Source organism: Palaemon carinicauda, chromosome 1 (genome assembly GCF_036898095.1).
Source record: "Palaemon carinicauda isolate YSFRI2023 chromosome 1, ASM3689809v2, whole genome shotgun sequence".
NCBI lineage: Eukaryota > Metazoa > Arthropoda > Malacostraca > Decapoda > Palaemonidae > Palaemon > Palaemon carinicauda.
Window position 1 is genome coordinate 86,570,817 of NC_090725.1, and position 17,923 is coordinate 86,588,739.

Genomic DNA, 17,923 nt, shown 5'->3' on the forward strand with positions numbered 1-17,923 from the left:
CTAACTTCGTGCGTCTTAACCTTAAGCAAACATCGGTCTTTCTCATTCAAGAGAGAATGAGCTTCTCGTATTAAAAATCTGATAAAATATGACAAAGCATTCTTTGACATGGGCAATGATGGTTTCTTAACTGAGCACCATAATGCCTCAGATTTACCTCGTAATGACTTAGTACGAGCTAAATAGAACTTAAGAGCTCTAACAGGACATAATACTCTTTCCAGTTCGTTGCCTACGATCTCTGATAAGCAAGGAATATCAAAAGATTTAGGCCAAGGACGAGAAGGCAGTTCATTTTTGGCCAGGAAACCAAGTTGAAGTGAACAAGTGGCTTTTTCTGTAGAAAAGCCGATGTTCTTACTGAAGGCATGAAGTTCACTGACCCTTTTAGCCGAAGCCAAGCACACTAGGAAAAGTGTCTTGAGGGTGAGATCCTTCAGGGAGGCTGAATGTAATGGCTCAAACCTGTCTGACATGAGGAACCTTAGGACCACGTCTAAGTTCCATCCAGGAGTTGCCAAACGACGTTCCTTAGAGGTCTCGAAAGACTTAAGGAGATCTTGGAGATCTTTATTGTTGGAAAGATCTAAGCCTCTATGTCGAAAGACCGAAGCCAACATGCTCCTGTAGCCCTTAATCGTGGGAGCTGAAAGGGAGCGAACCTTTCTCAGATGTAAAAGAAAATCTGCGATTTGGGCTACAGAGGTACTGGACGAGGACACAGATGCTGACTTGCACCAGTCTCGAAAGACTTCCCACTTCGACTGGTATACTCTAATGGCAGAAGCTCTCCTCGCTCTTGCAATCGCACTGGCTGCCTCCTTCGAAAAGCCTCGAGCTCTTGAGAGTCTTTCGATAGTCTGAAGGATGTCAGACGAAGAGCGGGGAGGCTTTGATGGACATTCTTTACGTGGAGCTGACGTAACAGATCTACCGTTAGAGGAAGACTTCTTGGAAAGTCTACCAGCCATTGAAGTACCTCGGTGAACCACTCTCTCTCGGGCCAGAGGGTAGCAACCAACGTCAACCTTGTCCCTTCGTGAGAGGCGAACTTCTGCAGTACCTTGTTGACTATCTTGAATGGTGGGAATGCATATAAGTACAGAAGAGACCAATCCAGTAGAAATGCGTCTATGTGGATTGCTTCTGTATCTAGGACTGGAGAGCAATAGATTGGTAACCTTTTGGTCAACGAGGAGGCAAAGAGGTCTATGGTGGGTTGACCCCAAGTAGCCCAAAGACTCTTGCCCACGTCCTTGTGGAGGGTCCATTCCGTGGGTATCACCTGACCCCTCCGACTGAGACAGTCTGCCAAGACGTTCAAGTCCCCCTGGATGAATCTCGTCAACAGGGAGATGCCTCGATTTCTTGACCATATGAGAAGGTCCCTTGCGATCTCGAGCAGCGTGAAGGAGTGTGTGCCTCCTTGCTTGGAGATGTACGCCAAAGCTGTGGTGTTGTCTGAGTTGACCTCTACCACTTAGTTTCGAAGAAGCTTTCGAATATCATCAAGGCCAAGTGGACTGCTAATAGCTCCTTGCCGTTGATGTGCATGCTCTTCTGACTTGAGGTCCACAGACCCGAGCATTCCCGACCGTCCAGGGTCGCACCCCAACCCAAATCCGACGCGTCTGAGAACAACACGTGGTTTGGGTTCTTGACTGCTAGGGATAGTCCCTCTCTCAGACTGATATTGCTGTCCCATCATTTCAGGCATGCCTTTACTGGTTCGGAGACTGGGAATGATACCGTCTCTAACGTCTTGTCCTAGTTCCAGTGAGAGGCTAGATGGAACCGGAGAGGCAGAAGGTGTAGTCTCCCTAGTGAGACAAACTGCTCCAGGGATGAGAGAGTCCCTACGAGACTGTTCCAACTCCTGACTGAACAAACGTTTTCTTTTCAGCATTAGTTGGACTTCGAGCAGGGCTTGTTCTATTCGGTGGCAGACGGAAAAGCCCGAAAAAACTGGACTGCGAATCTCCATCCCCAAATATAGAATAATCTGGGATGGGATCAGTTGGGACTTTTAGGTTGACCAAAAGCCCCAACTCCCTGGCCAGACTCAACGTCCAATGTAGATCCTGCAGACAGCGAAGACTGGACGATGCTCTGAGAGGCCAGTCGTCCAAGTACAGGGAGGCTCGGATCCCCGATAGATGGTGGGATTTTGCCACATTCCTCATGAGCCTCGTAAACACGAGAGGAGCAGGACTGAGACCAAAGCACAGGGCTCGAAACTGGTACCCCACATTCCTGTAAACAAACCTCAGAAACGGTTGGGAATCCGGGTGTATAGGAATGTGGAAGTATGCCTCCTGAAGGTCGAGAGAGACCATCCAGTCGCCTTCCATTAATGCTGTCAAGACAGCCTGGTAGACTTCATCGTGAAGTTTGTCTTGACAATGAACACATTGAGCGCACTTGCCTCTTACGTACTCCTGCAGTGAACGTGGCTGCCAGATCATTGGAGCCATCCCTGAGGGACTTGTTCCTGCAGAGAACGTGGCTGTCAGATCATTGGAGCCATCCCTGAAAGCCTTGTTTATGCATGACATAATTGTACAGCAAAACTTCAAACGCTCGAAAAAAACTCCTAACAGGAGATGGTCTAGCTCTGAAGTCGACCATAAAATCTTGGAGCGTCTCATGGCCAGGCGCCAGGGAGAGTCTATGAGGTTTGAGAAGTCTATCTGGGCAGAGGCAGGAACTCCCAAGCCGAGAACTTCTCCCGTGTCATATCAGACTCTCGCTCTATAAGCCAGCTTAAAAGTAGGGAAAGCAAAGGCTGTCTCCCCCAAACTCCTCCTGGTGATAAACCAGTCGCCTAGCAAACGTAAAGCTCTCTTAGAAGAGCGAGAGAGCACTAGCTTATAAAACAACGGCTTCGAAGTAGCTAGGCCTAGTGTAAACTCTGACGTTTAGGCGAACGAGGAGCAGCAGTTACAAAAAGATCCGGACAAAGATCCTTAAAAATCAGCATGATTTATTTAAAGTTCATAGAGGGCTGAGCAGCTTTAGGCTCCTCTCCGTCTGACAGAGTCCTCAAGGGAATATCAGTAGGAGGGGGAACAGCAACTTCCTCATCTGAAGGAACCTTGTCCGACAATAGCCGAGTCTCAAGCAAGGGAGAGACCTGCCGAGGTGGCAATGCTTGACAAGCAGAGTCCACACGCAAAGGAGCAACAGTAGCAGTCAAGGACGCTATGTCATGTAACTGCTTAAAGGACTGACCAGCAACAACCAACAGGTGCGGGAGGACGCTCGACGTCAACTCGAGACTGCCTTGACTGCCTAGACTGAGCAGTCAAAACAACTCTTGACTGCGGTGCTTGACGCTCAACGTCAAAACAAGTCAACTTCGCTGGTTGGCGAACGTCCTGAACGTCAACAAGAGCATGCGGCAGCGGGCTGAACGTCCACAAGCGGCTGAAAGTCAACACTGGACTGCATCGAGTGAGGCTCTACAAAACGTGACTGACGTGACTTTGTAACGTCAACGTCAACAGGACGAGCAAAGGTTCGTTTGGGCGGCTGACGGCCAGGATCTCGATCAGCTAAGCGGCGAGGATCATCGTGAACCTGCTCAGCAGAATAGTCCTCCATAAGAGAGGCAAGCTTATTCTGCATGTCTTGCCGTACAACCCATTTAGGATCAACGGGAATGGTTGCGGTAAGAGACGAGGGTAACGTCTGAGACTGCAAAACCTTGCCTACAAAAAGACTCTCGGAGCCTGTGTTACGCTTTTGTTTAGGCGGCGAGCAGTCTTCCGATGACTGCATAGGGTCAGAGCTGTCCTAATAGTTAAAACCAGGACGCTGGACCTGTCCTGAAAGGACTGACTTTCGCTTAAAGGGCCTCGAAACCTTGTTCCACGGTTTCTTATGCGAAAAGCCTTCGGATGACGAGGAGAAAATCGCCTCGCTCGTCTTATGGTAGGGGCGGTGTTGATGAGACACGCCTGAAACCATAGAGGGAACGTCTGTTCGCTGATCAAGTCCTCTCGAACCCATAAGTCGTACGACATTACTTCTCCCCTGGGCTTGGGAGCTTGCAAGAGGTCTCGGACTAGGCGAACGACAGGCACGAACAGACGAACCCTCGGTCGCAACACTGATAACACTTTGCGCAATTATCACTTTATCACTACGATTTTCTGTTTTGCACTTATTTCACTGAAATCAAATTTTTTAAACAATTCACATTAGGTATGAATAAAACTGATTTCTACCTGAAGCACGCAATTCTACCCTCATCAAAAGGTTATAATTGCGAAATCAGTCTTATAATGTAAGCACATTAATACAAGCAAAAAACAGTAAACATATTTTAAGATAAAAAGATCAGTGGCTGGGAAGGAGACTAAACACTAGTTCATTCAAAACTACGTTTTCAATCTCTCACCGTACAGTGCCTTGGGACGAGAATAAAAACTAAAAACGTTTTATCCTTTCTCCCCGTACAGAGACTAGGGACGAGAGTAAAAAACTGACTCGAGAACAACGTTACTCGCTTGGGACGAGAATAAAGATCGGAACGTTCTCTCTCCTCTCTCTCTCTCCGTCTCTATCTCTCTCTCTCTCTCTCTCTTGATTTCGCACCGAAGAGAAGAGCCCACTTACCTTTCGTCATTAAACAGGTTATTTGACCAAAGGAAAAAACTGAAAGGTTTTTCAATTAAAAAGTTCCTTTAAAATAGTATTTAAAACATTTAAGCTTTGAAAGAAGAATGACCAAAACGTTAGAATCGATTTACTCTTTCTGCAAAGTGAAACCGTGATACTCTCTCTCTCTATCGTAACGATAGAGCGCAAACTGCGTAGCATAAATAAACTAAACGTTAGTTCATCATTGAAACAGTACGAAGACTATTCAAAGAAAATCTTTCATAAAATATCTACTAAAAAATATTCATTTAATAAGTTTTAAATCATTTGCTCTGTAAAAGTTATTTACGATTGAAAGGGCTCAACGTTGTTTAACTTCGGTTTCCAAGTTAGGACCGCCTACTCTCAGGAAAGGTTGCATATAAACAAATCATTATCTTGATGTTTATTATAAATGGAAAGCTAATCGAAGAGGCCTAATAAAGGCGGTTGAGATATAAAATATATAGAGGAAAATCTATAATTAATTTATAACGTGATAAGATAATTGCTAAAAGCCTAAAACACACTTCCGTACTAAGGGAAGGGTCGGCCATTTAAAAGTCAAAGAAAGTCCAAAAAACAATCCAAAGTCATCAAAAATTAAATCTATCCAAAAACGAGTTCAAGATTTAAGTTGAAGATAAAACACCTGCACTGCGAAAGCTCAAACCAAAAGGAAGTACTTCACCAAATATGTTGAGAAAACTCCAGGTTATACAGCGAGTATTGATACGTCTTGTCGTTAAGGCCGACAGAGAAAAAATTGGGTCTGTTTACATGTATATGCGGTATCTGGCCGATAGTTGGCGCTGGTGGGCACACCCGCAACCTTCATAGCGATCGCTCGCGAGTTTTTGTGTGTGTTTTCTGTCGAGCCGCTGGAGCAGCAGCTATTATATATTCACCGGCTAAGTTAAATATTTAAAAATACAACTTAATAGAATGGAGTTCTAATTGGAAGATGTATATAGCCCTTATTGGTAGAAAGATCGCTAGCACACATATATGTACTTGTCCATTTGCGCTAGCGCATGCATATTCTCTGCCTCCAGGAAACGTTTGCAACGAATCCGGTTGTGGGAATAATGTATATGCGACGAATCGCAACATTATTGCCGAAAGAATTTTGATTGTTGACTAACTGTAATATTTTCTTGAATGAGAGCGAACATGTTCTCCAACAAAATATACAGTTATAGAGGCGATCATTTCCCCTTTGGTTTACCCCTCCTCTTTATGTGAGGGGCTAGCCAGTGTTCATTACACAGAAACAGATGTCTGTTTACCTGTGGGTGGGGTTTGAAACATTCGTAACGTAATGAAAAGATGCCCACGCTGTTGCTATCGTTCTTTAATGTCAGTTAACAATGTTCCTTCGGGACTAATTGTTCGAAACAATAACCCTGTAAGGATAGAATAAAAGTCTCGAAAGACTATTGTGTAAAAAGGCAAGTAGTTATACCCAGGGTACAATGACGGGGGAGGCTGCTTCCATCAAACGGTAGAACCGAGTTTAAGACAATAACCTCGCGGTTTTGTATTGGCTAGAGTGCATGCTCCGTGAAGGCTTACGGCCTTCATGAAGTTTTAACACCCATTGAAGTTTTGTAAAAACTTCTCAGAAACGAGTCTCCCGAAAAAAGGTGGTCTCGTATATGGGGGTTTGCTTTAAGAAGGCCAGACATAATTGCCATCGACCACTTACCCAAAGGGGTTGCCCTCGAACGCTTTCTCACTAGTGAGAAAACTACCGTCTAAATCAGGCAAGGCCTGCCAGGGGAAATGAACTGGAATGTAAAGAATTTTTCATTCCCCACTCATTTCATCTGCTAACCAAACCACTCGAAGTGGGAAAATGATGGTGGTTCATTCGAAAACGAAAGGATCGGTGCTGGCGAAACAAGACTAGCTGATATAGTAATCAGCTGGGAGTGTAAAGTGACGTGTCAAGTCACACCTTTGGAAGACCCACCTCCCCCAGCGAGGGGTTCTGACCTAGGAACTATTGAGTGTTAGGGTCTGTACCATTTCACAAATTTCAAGAGTTTTAAATAATCATATTTTGTGACCTGGGAAGAGGGGTCCACGGGGCTATGACCTGGGAACTACTAGGTTAGGTTAAGTGGATTTGTTAGTTTCTAGATATTAATCTTTGGCACCGTCGTTCAATTTTTTCATTATGCATGTTGCATAAGATTTTTCACAACTCTGACCAACCTTTACAATCAGATCTCCCTGGACAATTCTATCCTGTTCGTAATACTAGGCAGGCAGTTAATTCTAATAGCCAGGCCTTCTCCATCATGAGGCTCAATACTACACAGTACTCTAGAAGTTTTATTCCAGCTGTTACCAAGTTGTTGAATGATCTTCCTGATCGGGTAGTTGAATCAGTAGAATTTCAAAAGTTCAAAGTTGGAGCAAATGTTTTTATGTTGACCAGGCTTTTTATTGTTTATATATGACATATCTGTTTATGACGTAATTAATAGTTTATATAGGACATATCTGTTTTGACACTGTTACTGTTTTTAGAATGATATACAGTGAACCCTCGTTTATCGCGGTAGATAGGTTCCAGACGCGGGCGCGATAGGTGAAAATCCGCGAAGTATTGACACCATATTTACCTATTTATTTAACATGTATATTCGGACTTTTAAAACCTTCCCTTGTACGTAGTACTGTTAACAAACTACCCTTTAATGTACAGAACACTTAATGCATGTACTACAGTACCCTAAACTAAAACAGGCACAAATATTAAAGGCGATTTTATATCATGCGTTTCCTAAACACCTAAAAAGCCCGATAAAAAATGGCAACCAATGTTTTGTTTACGTTTATCTCTGATCATAATGAAGAAACAAACTCATTTAGTGTACTGTACACATATATGTATAGGTTAGTTTTTGCATCGATTATATTGATGTATACAGTATGTTGATTTTGTTATTACCAATGTTTTACTTAATTTTCCTTAGGACTTCCAAATGAAATGTTTTTCTTTATGACGCCACCTGAAACGACGGCGTCATAAAGTACGCTCAGTAAACAACCACGCTCAGAACAAAGAAGGCATTTAACGCGCATGATGAAAGTGATAAATAATGATATTTACAGTAAAAGCATTTACAAAATATGTTATTACAAATATTATTTACCGTATCTATATAAAATCATACAGTACATACTGTACGTAGCAAAGCAGGAAAACAATTTACGAGAGAGAGAGAGAGAGAGAGAGAGAGAGAGAGAGAGAGAGAGAGAGAGAGAGAGAGAGAGAGAGAGAGAGAGATTGTTTTACGTACGTAAATGTAAATTTTAAACAAAAAAAATATGATAGGCTTTTAAAACCTTCCCTTTAACTTAATGCATACAGTACTAAACTATAAAACAGACACAAATATTAAAATGTTTAAGTAAAAAATAAAGATTGTTACTGTACTCACCACGAAAGAAGTTCAAGAAAAACTTGAATGATGATGGCGATGAATTTGCTGCACAGTAGAAATGATGATGATGAAGCTGATGATGTCTTCTACTGTGCAGCCAATAATAGTATTTTACGTCTCTTCAGACGGAGGTGTCTTTTCCTGGGACACCTCTTCAACTTCTTCCTGAGACACTTCTTCAATTTCTTCTGAGGGCATTGTGATCGGAAGTTGCTGCCGCTGCTTCTTCTTTCGCAAGAGCATCCTGTAGGGAGCCATGTGTTCATCGATCTTGGTGCAGAATTGTACAGAACGAACCATATCCTCGTCCCACTCTTGCGACATTTCTTTCACCTCATTCGCAAGCTTGCAGAGCTTGGCAAGCCGTTCTAATTTTAAGACCGTTTCTTCGACATTTTCTTGGAACTCTTCCTGTGTTTCACTGTCTTCACTGCCCGATTTCGTCAGGTCTTCGAGGTCTGCGGCCGCGTAACTTCTACTGTCTTTTAACATAGTATCGAGAAGCGTCACCTTCTCAGCAATCGTCATCATCTTTCGGTGCTGTTTAGGCTCACTACCAGCCTTACTAGAAGCAGAACGCTTGGGAGGCATTGTACAGTAGGGTTTAACAGAAAGTTCAACTTAAAACAGTCGCACACAGCACAGATTAAACTTCACAAAGTTAAGAACGTCTACTCAGCAATACGCGGAAAGAGAAAGTGAACGATGCAGACCCGCGAGAACTGTGATGCTGGAAGTTGAAGATGCGGGCAAAACACCAATCACAGGCTAGATAACAAAACTTGAGTTTTGATTCGTCATCTATCAGCGCTTGAACCAATCACAACCCGTCTTACAGTACATGGTGCGTTGGTTACTCATAGAAGATGCCCCGCGCATACTGAACGTACGTAGATTAAGTACAAGGGTACCGTAATAATAATAAATAATGATAATAATACTGTACAGTAATAATAATAATAATAATGATTAATAATAATAACAATAATAATTTTATTAACAACAACAACAATAATAATAATAATAACAATAATAATAAAAATTTACGTACGTACGCTATTTTACGCCTCTCTCTCTCTCTCTCTCTCTCTTTCTCTCTCTCTCTCTCGTACGCTTACAGTACTTATTCGAAATGTGATTTTTGCAACAAAGAATATTATTGGATGCAGTACTGTACTACGTACGTATACATACAAAAGATTCATGGAAAAGAAGCACATCCATTACAGTACACACCATTCTAATATGGTATGACTGCATCTGATTTGCGTTTCATGTTCGATTTAATTTTACTACGTACTGAATTATCGTATGATCACATTCTCTTTTCGTGTTTTATTTCTTTCTGTGCTGAATTATATATCATATGTAATGCAATGAACAATCAGTAAGAGCAGATATTACTAATTACAGTATTAATGGAATTACAGGTAACAAAATATCGTATTTGGTTATCTTCAGATTTCGCGGTATTTTCGAATTTTCCGGAAAATCCGCGATATGTATATATATATGGGTTATGGGAAAACCCCGCGAAGTGGTGAATCCGCGATTGTCGAACCGCGAAGTAGCGAGGGTTCACTGTATTGTTAATTTACTCTCATCATTTATTTATTTCCTTATTTCCTTTCCTCACTGGGCTATTTTTCCCTGTTGGAGCCCTTGGGCTTATAGCAACTTGCTTTTCCAACTAGGGTTGTAGCTTGGCTAGTAATAATAATAATAATAATCACATTTTACCCTGTTTTTGCACAGCCAAAATCCCAGGTTCCCACTTATGTCCTTTGAGATGGGGGGGGTCCATAAGGGTAGAACGGCTTATTTGCAGTGGATATAAAGGTCAAATTTGTTGAAAGCACATCATTTACTGAAGTATAAATTAATTTTTCTTAGAAATTTTGTCCTGTATTTTTCTATAAATTTACCTTTTTGTCCGTCCAAATACTCGCCCACTCAACTAACGAACGTAGCGCAACAAGTACTGCTTGCCAGAACAGAGGAGCAATGAGATAATGTTTATAGGCGAACAAGGTGTGGCACAATAGAGCTAAAACCAGTAAGTGAATGATCCATTTAGTTCATTAACAAACGATACATATAATTACACTGAAGAAGTATGGGTGACGACACATGTATAGGAAGGATTCTCATTTTCTAGGGTTGGTGACTCTCGACAATCTACACGTACCTAAGAACCGTTTGAGTGACATGATATGAATCACAGGTAATTATGACACTTTACGTTAACCATGTATTTTTCCAACGGGTTAACTTGTGTTCATAATTACTATTGCTGCAAATCATTAACAGAAAATATATGATAACTTTAATTTCTAGCCAAATACATGAACCATATATTTTTCCTACTCACTATCTTCTGTTTTATGCATTTCTGACCATGATTATTGGGGCAAACCATGAGTTTTTGGACCCCCTTATATAAAGACAATTATGGGAGACCCCAGTGGGAAACCAATGTTTTATGGGAAGGGAAATGTCATAAACAAGTGATTTGCCGCAATAATAATGGCCAGAAATGCAAAATAAGTACAAGGTAACCAGTTGGAAAAATATATGTTTATTGCAAGTGGCTGAAAACTGGCCAAAACAGGATTATTTATCACTTTTGCAATTTGTAACAGGGTACAGAACCTAACAACCCCACCTAATCTAACCTAGTAGTTCCCAGGTCATAGCCCCTAGCTGGGGGCAAGCCCCCAGACCCCCCCTTCCCAGGTCAAAAACCTTTCCAAGTCACAAATGCTACCCGGACCACCCCCTCCCAGGTCACAAACTAAAATTAAATCACAATTAAATCCTTACATTATGATAAAGTAAATCACTAATAAATCCTTACATTATGAAAAAGTTAATAACAAACAATTCCTTACCTTATGATTGGAAAAAAATGTCTTTCTTTTTTTTCTTTTTCTTTATACAGAACTTTGCAGTAGAAATGTGCTGAGGTTCCCGAAAAATTAAGTAAAAAATCGGACCTTTGAGGCATTATTTTGCGGTTATTTTTTAATTTCACATGAGTACCAATAGCTTTACACTGAACGGAGAGCATTTCCATCATAATCAATTGCCCACATAAATGAAATTACACTACATTTTGGAATAGATTGATGTACTTCCATTAATTTCCCTATTGGAGATGTATTTATGTGATGGTGGTCAAGTTGAAACTGAAGGGGAAGGTGAAAAAAAATGGCTGTAGTAGAACAACATCCGGGAACTTAGGAAGAAGTACTTGAAAGCTGTTGATTGGTTTAAAAAACTACCAGTAAATATGATCTCTAATTTCTAGCGAAACTGGAATTCGCTATAAGAAATGGACGAGCGCTGGCTAGTTTGTATATTTCTCTATATGTTTAATAGGGGCTGTGGCATAATAACTTACGTATCGGTCTATTAAAATGTGAAGTATGTTTTTCACTCTAAGTCTATTGTTTACATCTGAGAGACTGAAGGGGACTTATTGCACATGTGTTTTATCCCATGGTTTGGGGAGCTTTCTGTGCATTTGCAAAGACGTATCTGTCAGGTAGTTTTTTTTAAACCAATTAACAGCTTACAAGTACTTCTTCATAAGTTCCCGGATGTTGTTCTACAACAACCATTTTTTCCCACCTTCCTATTCAGTTTAAACTTTACCACCATCACATAAAGACGTCTCCAAGAGAGAACTTAAGGGAAGTACATCAATCTATATCGAAATTTTGTGTAATTTCATTTATATCGGCAATTGATTATGATGGAAATGCTCTCCATTCAGTGTATAGGTATTGTTCCTCATGTGAAATTAAAAAATAAAAGAAATAATTCTTCAAAGGTCCGATTATGATTTTAAGGAAGACCAACACGTTTTCTACAGCAAAGCTTCTGTAAAGATTACCAAGACAGAAAAGAAAAAGGAAAAAAAAAAAAGACGGTGTACATCATAAGGTAAGGAATTCTGTGTGATTTACTTTATCATAATGTAAGGATTTATTTGTGATTTACTTTATAACAATGTTAGGATTTACTTGTAATTTACTTTTAGTTTGTGACCTGGGAAGGAAGGTCCGGGTAGCGGTTGTAACCTGGAAAGAGGAGTCCGGGGGCTGTGCCCCGGCTAGGGGTTGTGACCAGGGAAGGGGCATCTAGGGGACTTGCCCCAGGCTAGGGGATGTGACCTGGTTACAACTAGGTTAGGTTAGGTTAGATTAGGTGGGTTTGTTAGGTTCTGTACCCTTTAACAAATTTTGTGTTTAATAATCATGTTGGGTCTGTTTTCAGCCACTTACATGAACCATATACTTTTCCAACCGGTTACCTAATCTTATTTTGCATTCCTGACCATTTTATTGCAGTAAATTACTCGTTTAGGGCATTTCCCAATCCAAATATCCCAGGTTTTCCACTGGGGTCCCCCGTAATTGTCTTTATATAATGGGGTCCAAAAACTCATGAATGGGTGGTTTGCCCCAATAATCAAGGTCAGAAATGCACAGAACACAAGATAACGAGTAGGAAAAATATATGGTTCATGTTTATAGCATGAAATTAAAGTACCGTTCATTTACTAAACGTCCTGACAAATACGGCATTGTAAATGCACAGAAAACTCCCCAAACCATGGGGAAAAACGCATGCGCATTAGGTTCCCTTCAGTCTCTCAGATGTAAACAATGGACTTAGAGTGAAAAAAATACTTCACATTTTAATGGACCGATACCTAAGTTATTATGTCCCAGCCCCTATTAAACATATAGAGCAAAATACCAAACTAGCCACCACTCGTCAATTTCTTATAGCAAATTCCAGTTTTGCTAGAAATTAGAGTATCAAATATTTACCTATTTTTCCAATAAACCCACTGAAAAATTGTGTTTACAATTATTATTGCTGCAAATCACTAACTTATGGTGTTTCCCACCTAAAATCTGTTTTTTTATGGGAATCCCTCAATTATATGTGGGGTAGAAAAACTCATGAATGGAGAGCTTAACCAAGGTTTCATGGTCAGAAATGTATAGAACATAAAGTAGAGAAAATATGGTTCATGTATTTAGCTAAAAATTAAAGTATCATGGTATCATATTTATTCCAGAATATATGGTTCATGTATTCGAGGTAAAACTAACCCAGTTATCTCGACGACCCTGTAGCCTAACGGTAGGCTGGATTAGTTATTTAGTAATACAGTATAACAGATAATAAAGACTTACTTTGGATCTAAGCTATAAATTAGAGGTCGACTTCCTACTGATAAAGTCCTGCTTCCAAAACAAAATCTCAATGCTACCTATTGTCCAAGGCACAGTCACTTCATAAACAAAAAGCTCGAGTGCCTAGAAAAAGATTACGATTTTCCTTAATAGTAAGCTTAAACTACATCAAAGCGGAATACCTTTAGTCTCAGTGATTTCTTCATTCATTGCAGACGTCGCCCTCACAGTTTGCGTTCCCAGTTACTCATACACGACGAGCAATAAACAAAAAATAATTTATGAAACACAACAGACTACAAGCCGTCATTGACGGAAGGAACAACACCTTCACTTGACGACGCTGCTTAGTACAATGCCAGCAAACAGCTTTAGCAGTCAGTTCAGCAGTGTTCCAAAATCTTCTAAAAGAAAATATGCTAGAATTGTTGTGAAATTATGCTAAATAGACCAAAAGGATGCTAGACTTATCATTGATTTATGCTAGAATTATGCCAGATTTTAGACTAGTAGTCAAATAAACATTGAAAGCCTAGTGATTAATTAAAATGGCAATAAATGTTATTTGGCATTTTAATATTGATCAATATATATAGTAGAGTAAAACAATGTTACACAAAAATTCCTCAAAATAATATATATATATATATATATATATATATATATATATATATATATATATATATATATATATATATATATATATATATATATATATATATATATAGTAGAGTAAAGAAATTTTACACAAACATTCCTCAAAATAATAATAAAAAATATCATAATTCTCCTTAAATTCAGGTTCATCATTTCTCAAAATTGAAATAAGATTACTGTTCTTTTTTTTTGTGGGGGGGGGCGAAATGTGAGTCCTGCGATTGAGACTGATTCAGCGGTGTATGGGATGGCTGATGCTGATTAGGCTACTCAATAGTCTGCATTTATGGAATGAATGCATTTGAATATATTTTTTCATATTCTGATTAAGCTGGTAAGTTGGATATTATGATATATGAGCTTGTCCAGAGGACTATGCTAGAATTATGCTAAACACTGCAGAATTAAGCTAGAATTGTGCTAGAAAATAAAATATGCTAGAAAAGATGCTAGACACTTAATTTGAGGCCAAATTATGCTAGATATTACCGCTAGAGAGTTATAGGGTCCTTTGACTAGCCAGACAGTACTACATTGGATCCTTCTTTCTGGTTACGGTTCACTTTCCCTTTGCCTACACATACATCGAATAGTCTGTCCTATTCTTTACAGATTCTCCTCTGTCCTCATACACCTGACAACACTGTAATTATCAAACAATTCCTGTTCGCCCAACGGGTTAATTACTGCACTGTAATTGTTCAGTGGCTACTTTCTCTTGGTAAGGGTAAAAGAGACTCTTTACCTATGGTCAGGAGCTCTTCTGGGAGAAGGACACTCCAAAATCAACCATTGTTCTCTAGTCTTGGGTGGTAGTGGCATAACCTCTGTACCATGGTCTTTCAATGTCTTGGGTTAGAGATCTCTTGCTTGAGGGTACAGTCGGGCACATTTTTCTAACAAACCCAGAGGAAGAGAAATAAGATAAAGTTTTTATAGTTTATTTAAGAAATATTTATTTCAATGTTGTTACTCTTCGTAAGATATTTTATTTTTCCTTGTTTCCTTTCCTGACTGGGCTATTTTCCCTGTTGGAGCCCCTGGGCTTATAGCATTCTGCTTTTCTGACTAGGGTGGTAGCCTAGCAAGTAATAATAATAATAATAATAATAATAATAATAATAATAATAATAATAATAATAATAATAATAATAATAATAATAATAATAATAATAGAAGCATAAAATTATGCTAGATTTGGGAACACTGCGACTTCAGGTTCTCTTTTGGTCATCTTTAAACGACTGGATAACACAATGAACTCGATTGAAACAATTCGAACTTGAATGTTCTACCTTGTGTAATTCCATTTGTATTAAATATATCTGTATGTTAATTGAACAGATGAGATAATTATTTGAATCTATTACTTAATATTAACCACTTTCTCTCGAAATTGGTGGAATTTGGAAAGGGAGTGATATGTACAATAATGGTTACTTGAACAAATTCGAAGTAGTTCGAGCAAAAGCTCATTTATTATCTGATTTTTGTTTACAAATTGTATAGTGGAGTGCACTTTATCAGTGAAACAGAGGAAAATATTAAAATATTATCAAAAAGTCTTGTAAATTATTTGATTGCTGTGAGAAAGAATATGAATATTATTTTTTTTTCATTTGCAATAATTAGAATAGGATTTTGAATATTCAGTGAAACTCACGGCCGACATGAATTTCATATATTTTCGTATTTTAGATTAAACTAGGCTTATACCAGCATGGGTCCCTGCTCTAAGAAAATCTCGTGCTGGTTCCCAAACAATTCTGCTATATCTATTTTGATAATCAGGTAAATAACTTTCTTTAACAGAACCAAAATAACAATACTTGGAGTGCCACAAGTAATCGACATTCACAGTGTCAGGCATTTTCCCTTTATAAATAGGAAAATTCTCCAAAATAGGTATTTTTTCTTTAAATGAGTTATGAATTGGTGTTATGTGACTTTATTTCTCCAAAATGCTTCGGAAAACTATTTCAGAACGTTACTTTACTTTTAGGGCTACTTCATTCAGGTAGTAAGTTGGCCAGGGCACCAGCCCCCCGTTGAAATACTACCGCCAGAGAGTTATAGGGTCCTTTGACTGGCCAGACAGTACTACACTGGATCCTTCTCTCTGGTTACGGTTCTTTCTCTTTGCCTACACATATGTCGAATAGTCTGGTCTATTCTTTACGGATTCTCCTCTGTCCTCATACACCTGACAACAACTGAGATTACCAAAAATTGTTCTTTGCTCAAGGGATTAACTACTGCACTGTACTGTATTTGTTCAGTGGCTACTTTCCTCTTGATACGGGTAGAAGAGACTCTTTAACTATGGTAAGCAGTTCTTCTAGGAGAAGGACACTCCAAAATCAAACCATTGTTCTCTAGTCTTAGGTAGTGCCATAGCCTCTGTACCATGGTCTTCCACTGTCTTGGGTTAGAGTTCTCTTGCTTAAGGATACACTCAGGCACTCTATCCTATCTGATTTCTCTTCCTCCTGTTTAGTTAAAGTTTTTATATATAGTTTGTATAGGAAATATTTATTTTAATGTTACTCTTCTTGAAATATTTTATTTTTCCTTGTTTCCTTTCCTCGCAGGGCTATTTTCCCTGTTGGAGCCCCTGGGCTTATAGCATCCTGCTTTTCCTACTAGGGTTGTAGCTTAGCAAGTGATGATAATAATAATAATAATAATAATAATAATAATAATAATAATATTTACTGCAGGGGAACTCTACACTCTACAGGACCTTTTGAAAGTCATTCTATATATATATATATATATATATATATATATATATATATATATATATATATATATATATATATATGTATATATATATATATATATATATATATATATATATATATATATATATATATATCATCTACGCCTATTGACACTAAGGGCCTCGGTTAGATTTCGAAGGTCGTCTCTATCTTGGGCTTTTAATTCAATACTTCTCCATCCATCATCTCCTACTTCGTGCTTCATAGTCATCAGCCATGTATGTCTGGGTCTTCCAACTCTTCTAGTGCCTTGTAGAGCCCAGCTGAACGTTTGGTGAACTAATCTCTCTTGGGGAGTGTGAAGAGCAAAGATGATGCCCAAACCATCTCCATCTATCCCTAATCATGATCTCATCCACATATGGTACTCAAGTAATCTCTCTTATAGTTTCATTTCTAATCCTGTCCTGCCATTTAATTCCCAATATCCTTTTGAGGGCTTTCTTATTAAATCTACCAAATCTTTTGGAGATTGCTTTATTGCTATACCATGACTCATGTCCATACAGTTACACCGATCTCACTAAACTGATATATAGTCTAACTTTTATATGTAATTTCAGGCGACCTGATTTCCAAATTTTACTTAATCTAGCCATTGTCTGATTTTTTTCTAATCTTTCACTAAACTCTAATTCTAAAGGCACTGTACTGGAGATCATAGTTCCCAAATACTTAAATTATTCTACCTTCCAATAATATTTCATCTTCCATTGCATACTCCGTTCTCATCATCTCTGTCTTTCTTCTATTTAGGCCTATCTTCAGTCCAGCCTCATGTGATATTTCATACATTCTGGTAAGCAAGCATTGCAAATCCTGTGGTGGTCTGCTAAGAAGGACAGCATCATCAGCATACTCTAGGTCTGCTGAATTCCAAATCACCAATCCAGTCCAATCCTTCTCAATAATCTCCGGCTGTTCGACGCATTACAAAATCCATGAGGAGGATAAACAACATAGGTGACAATACATTCCCTTGGAGTACTCTGCTGTTCACTGGAAATGCATTTGATAAGACTCCATTAACATTAACTTTGCACTTGCTATGCTCATGAACAGACTTAATCAAATTTACATATTCAAGAGGAATTCCATAATAACGCAGGACTCTCTATAAAATTGGCCGGTGCACACTATCAAAGGCTATTTTATAGTCCAAAAATGC

The 17,923-nt window shown here is 39.1% G+C and overlaps 1 protein-coding gene across 2 annotated transcripts in view; it reads right to left on the bottom strand.

The window, feature by feature from the left end:
• Positions 1-13,684, bottom strand: part of Ythdc1 (YTH domain containing 1) — a 305,795-nt gene extending 292,111 nt beyond the window's left edge. Inside the window, exon 1 of one of the 2 annotated variants that reach the window (XM_068382583.1) lies at positions 13,498-13,684. In XM_068382583.1, coding sequence (XP_068238684.1) covers positions 13,498-13,525 — 28 coding nt within the window. In that variant the 5' untranslated portion in view covers positions 13,526-13,684. The remainder of the gene's footprint in view (positions 1-13,497) is intronic. The other variant, XM_068382575.1, reaches the window with a different exon arrangement.
• Between the last annotated feature and the right edge of the window lie 4,239 nt (positions 13,685-17,923).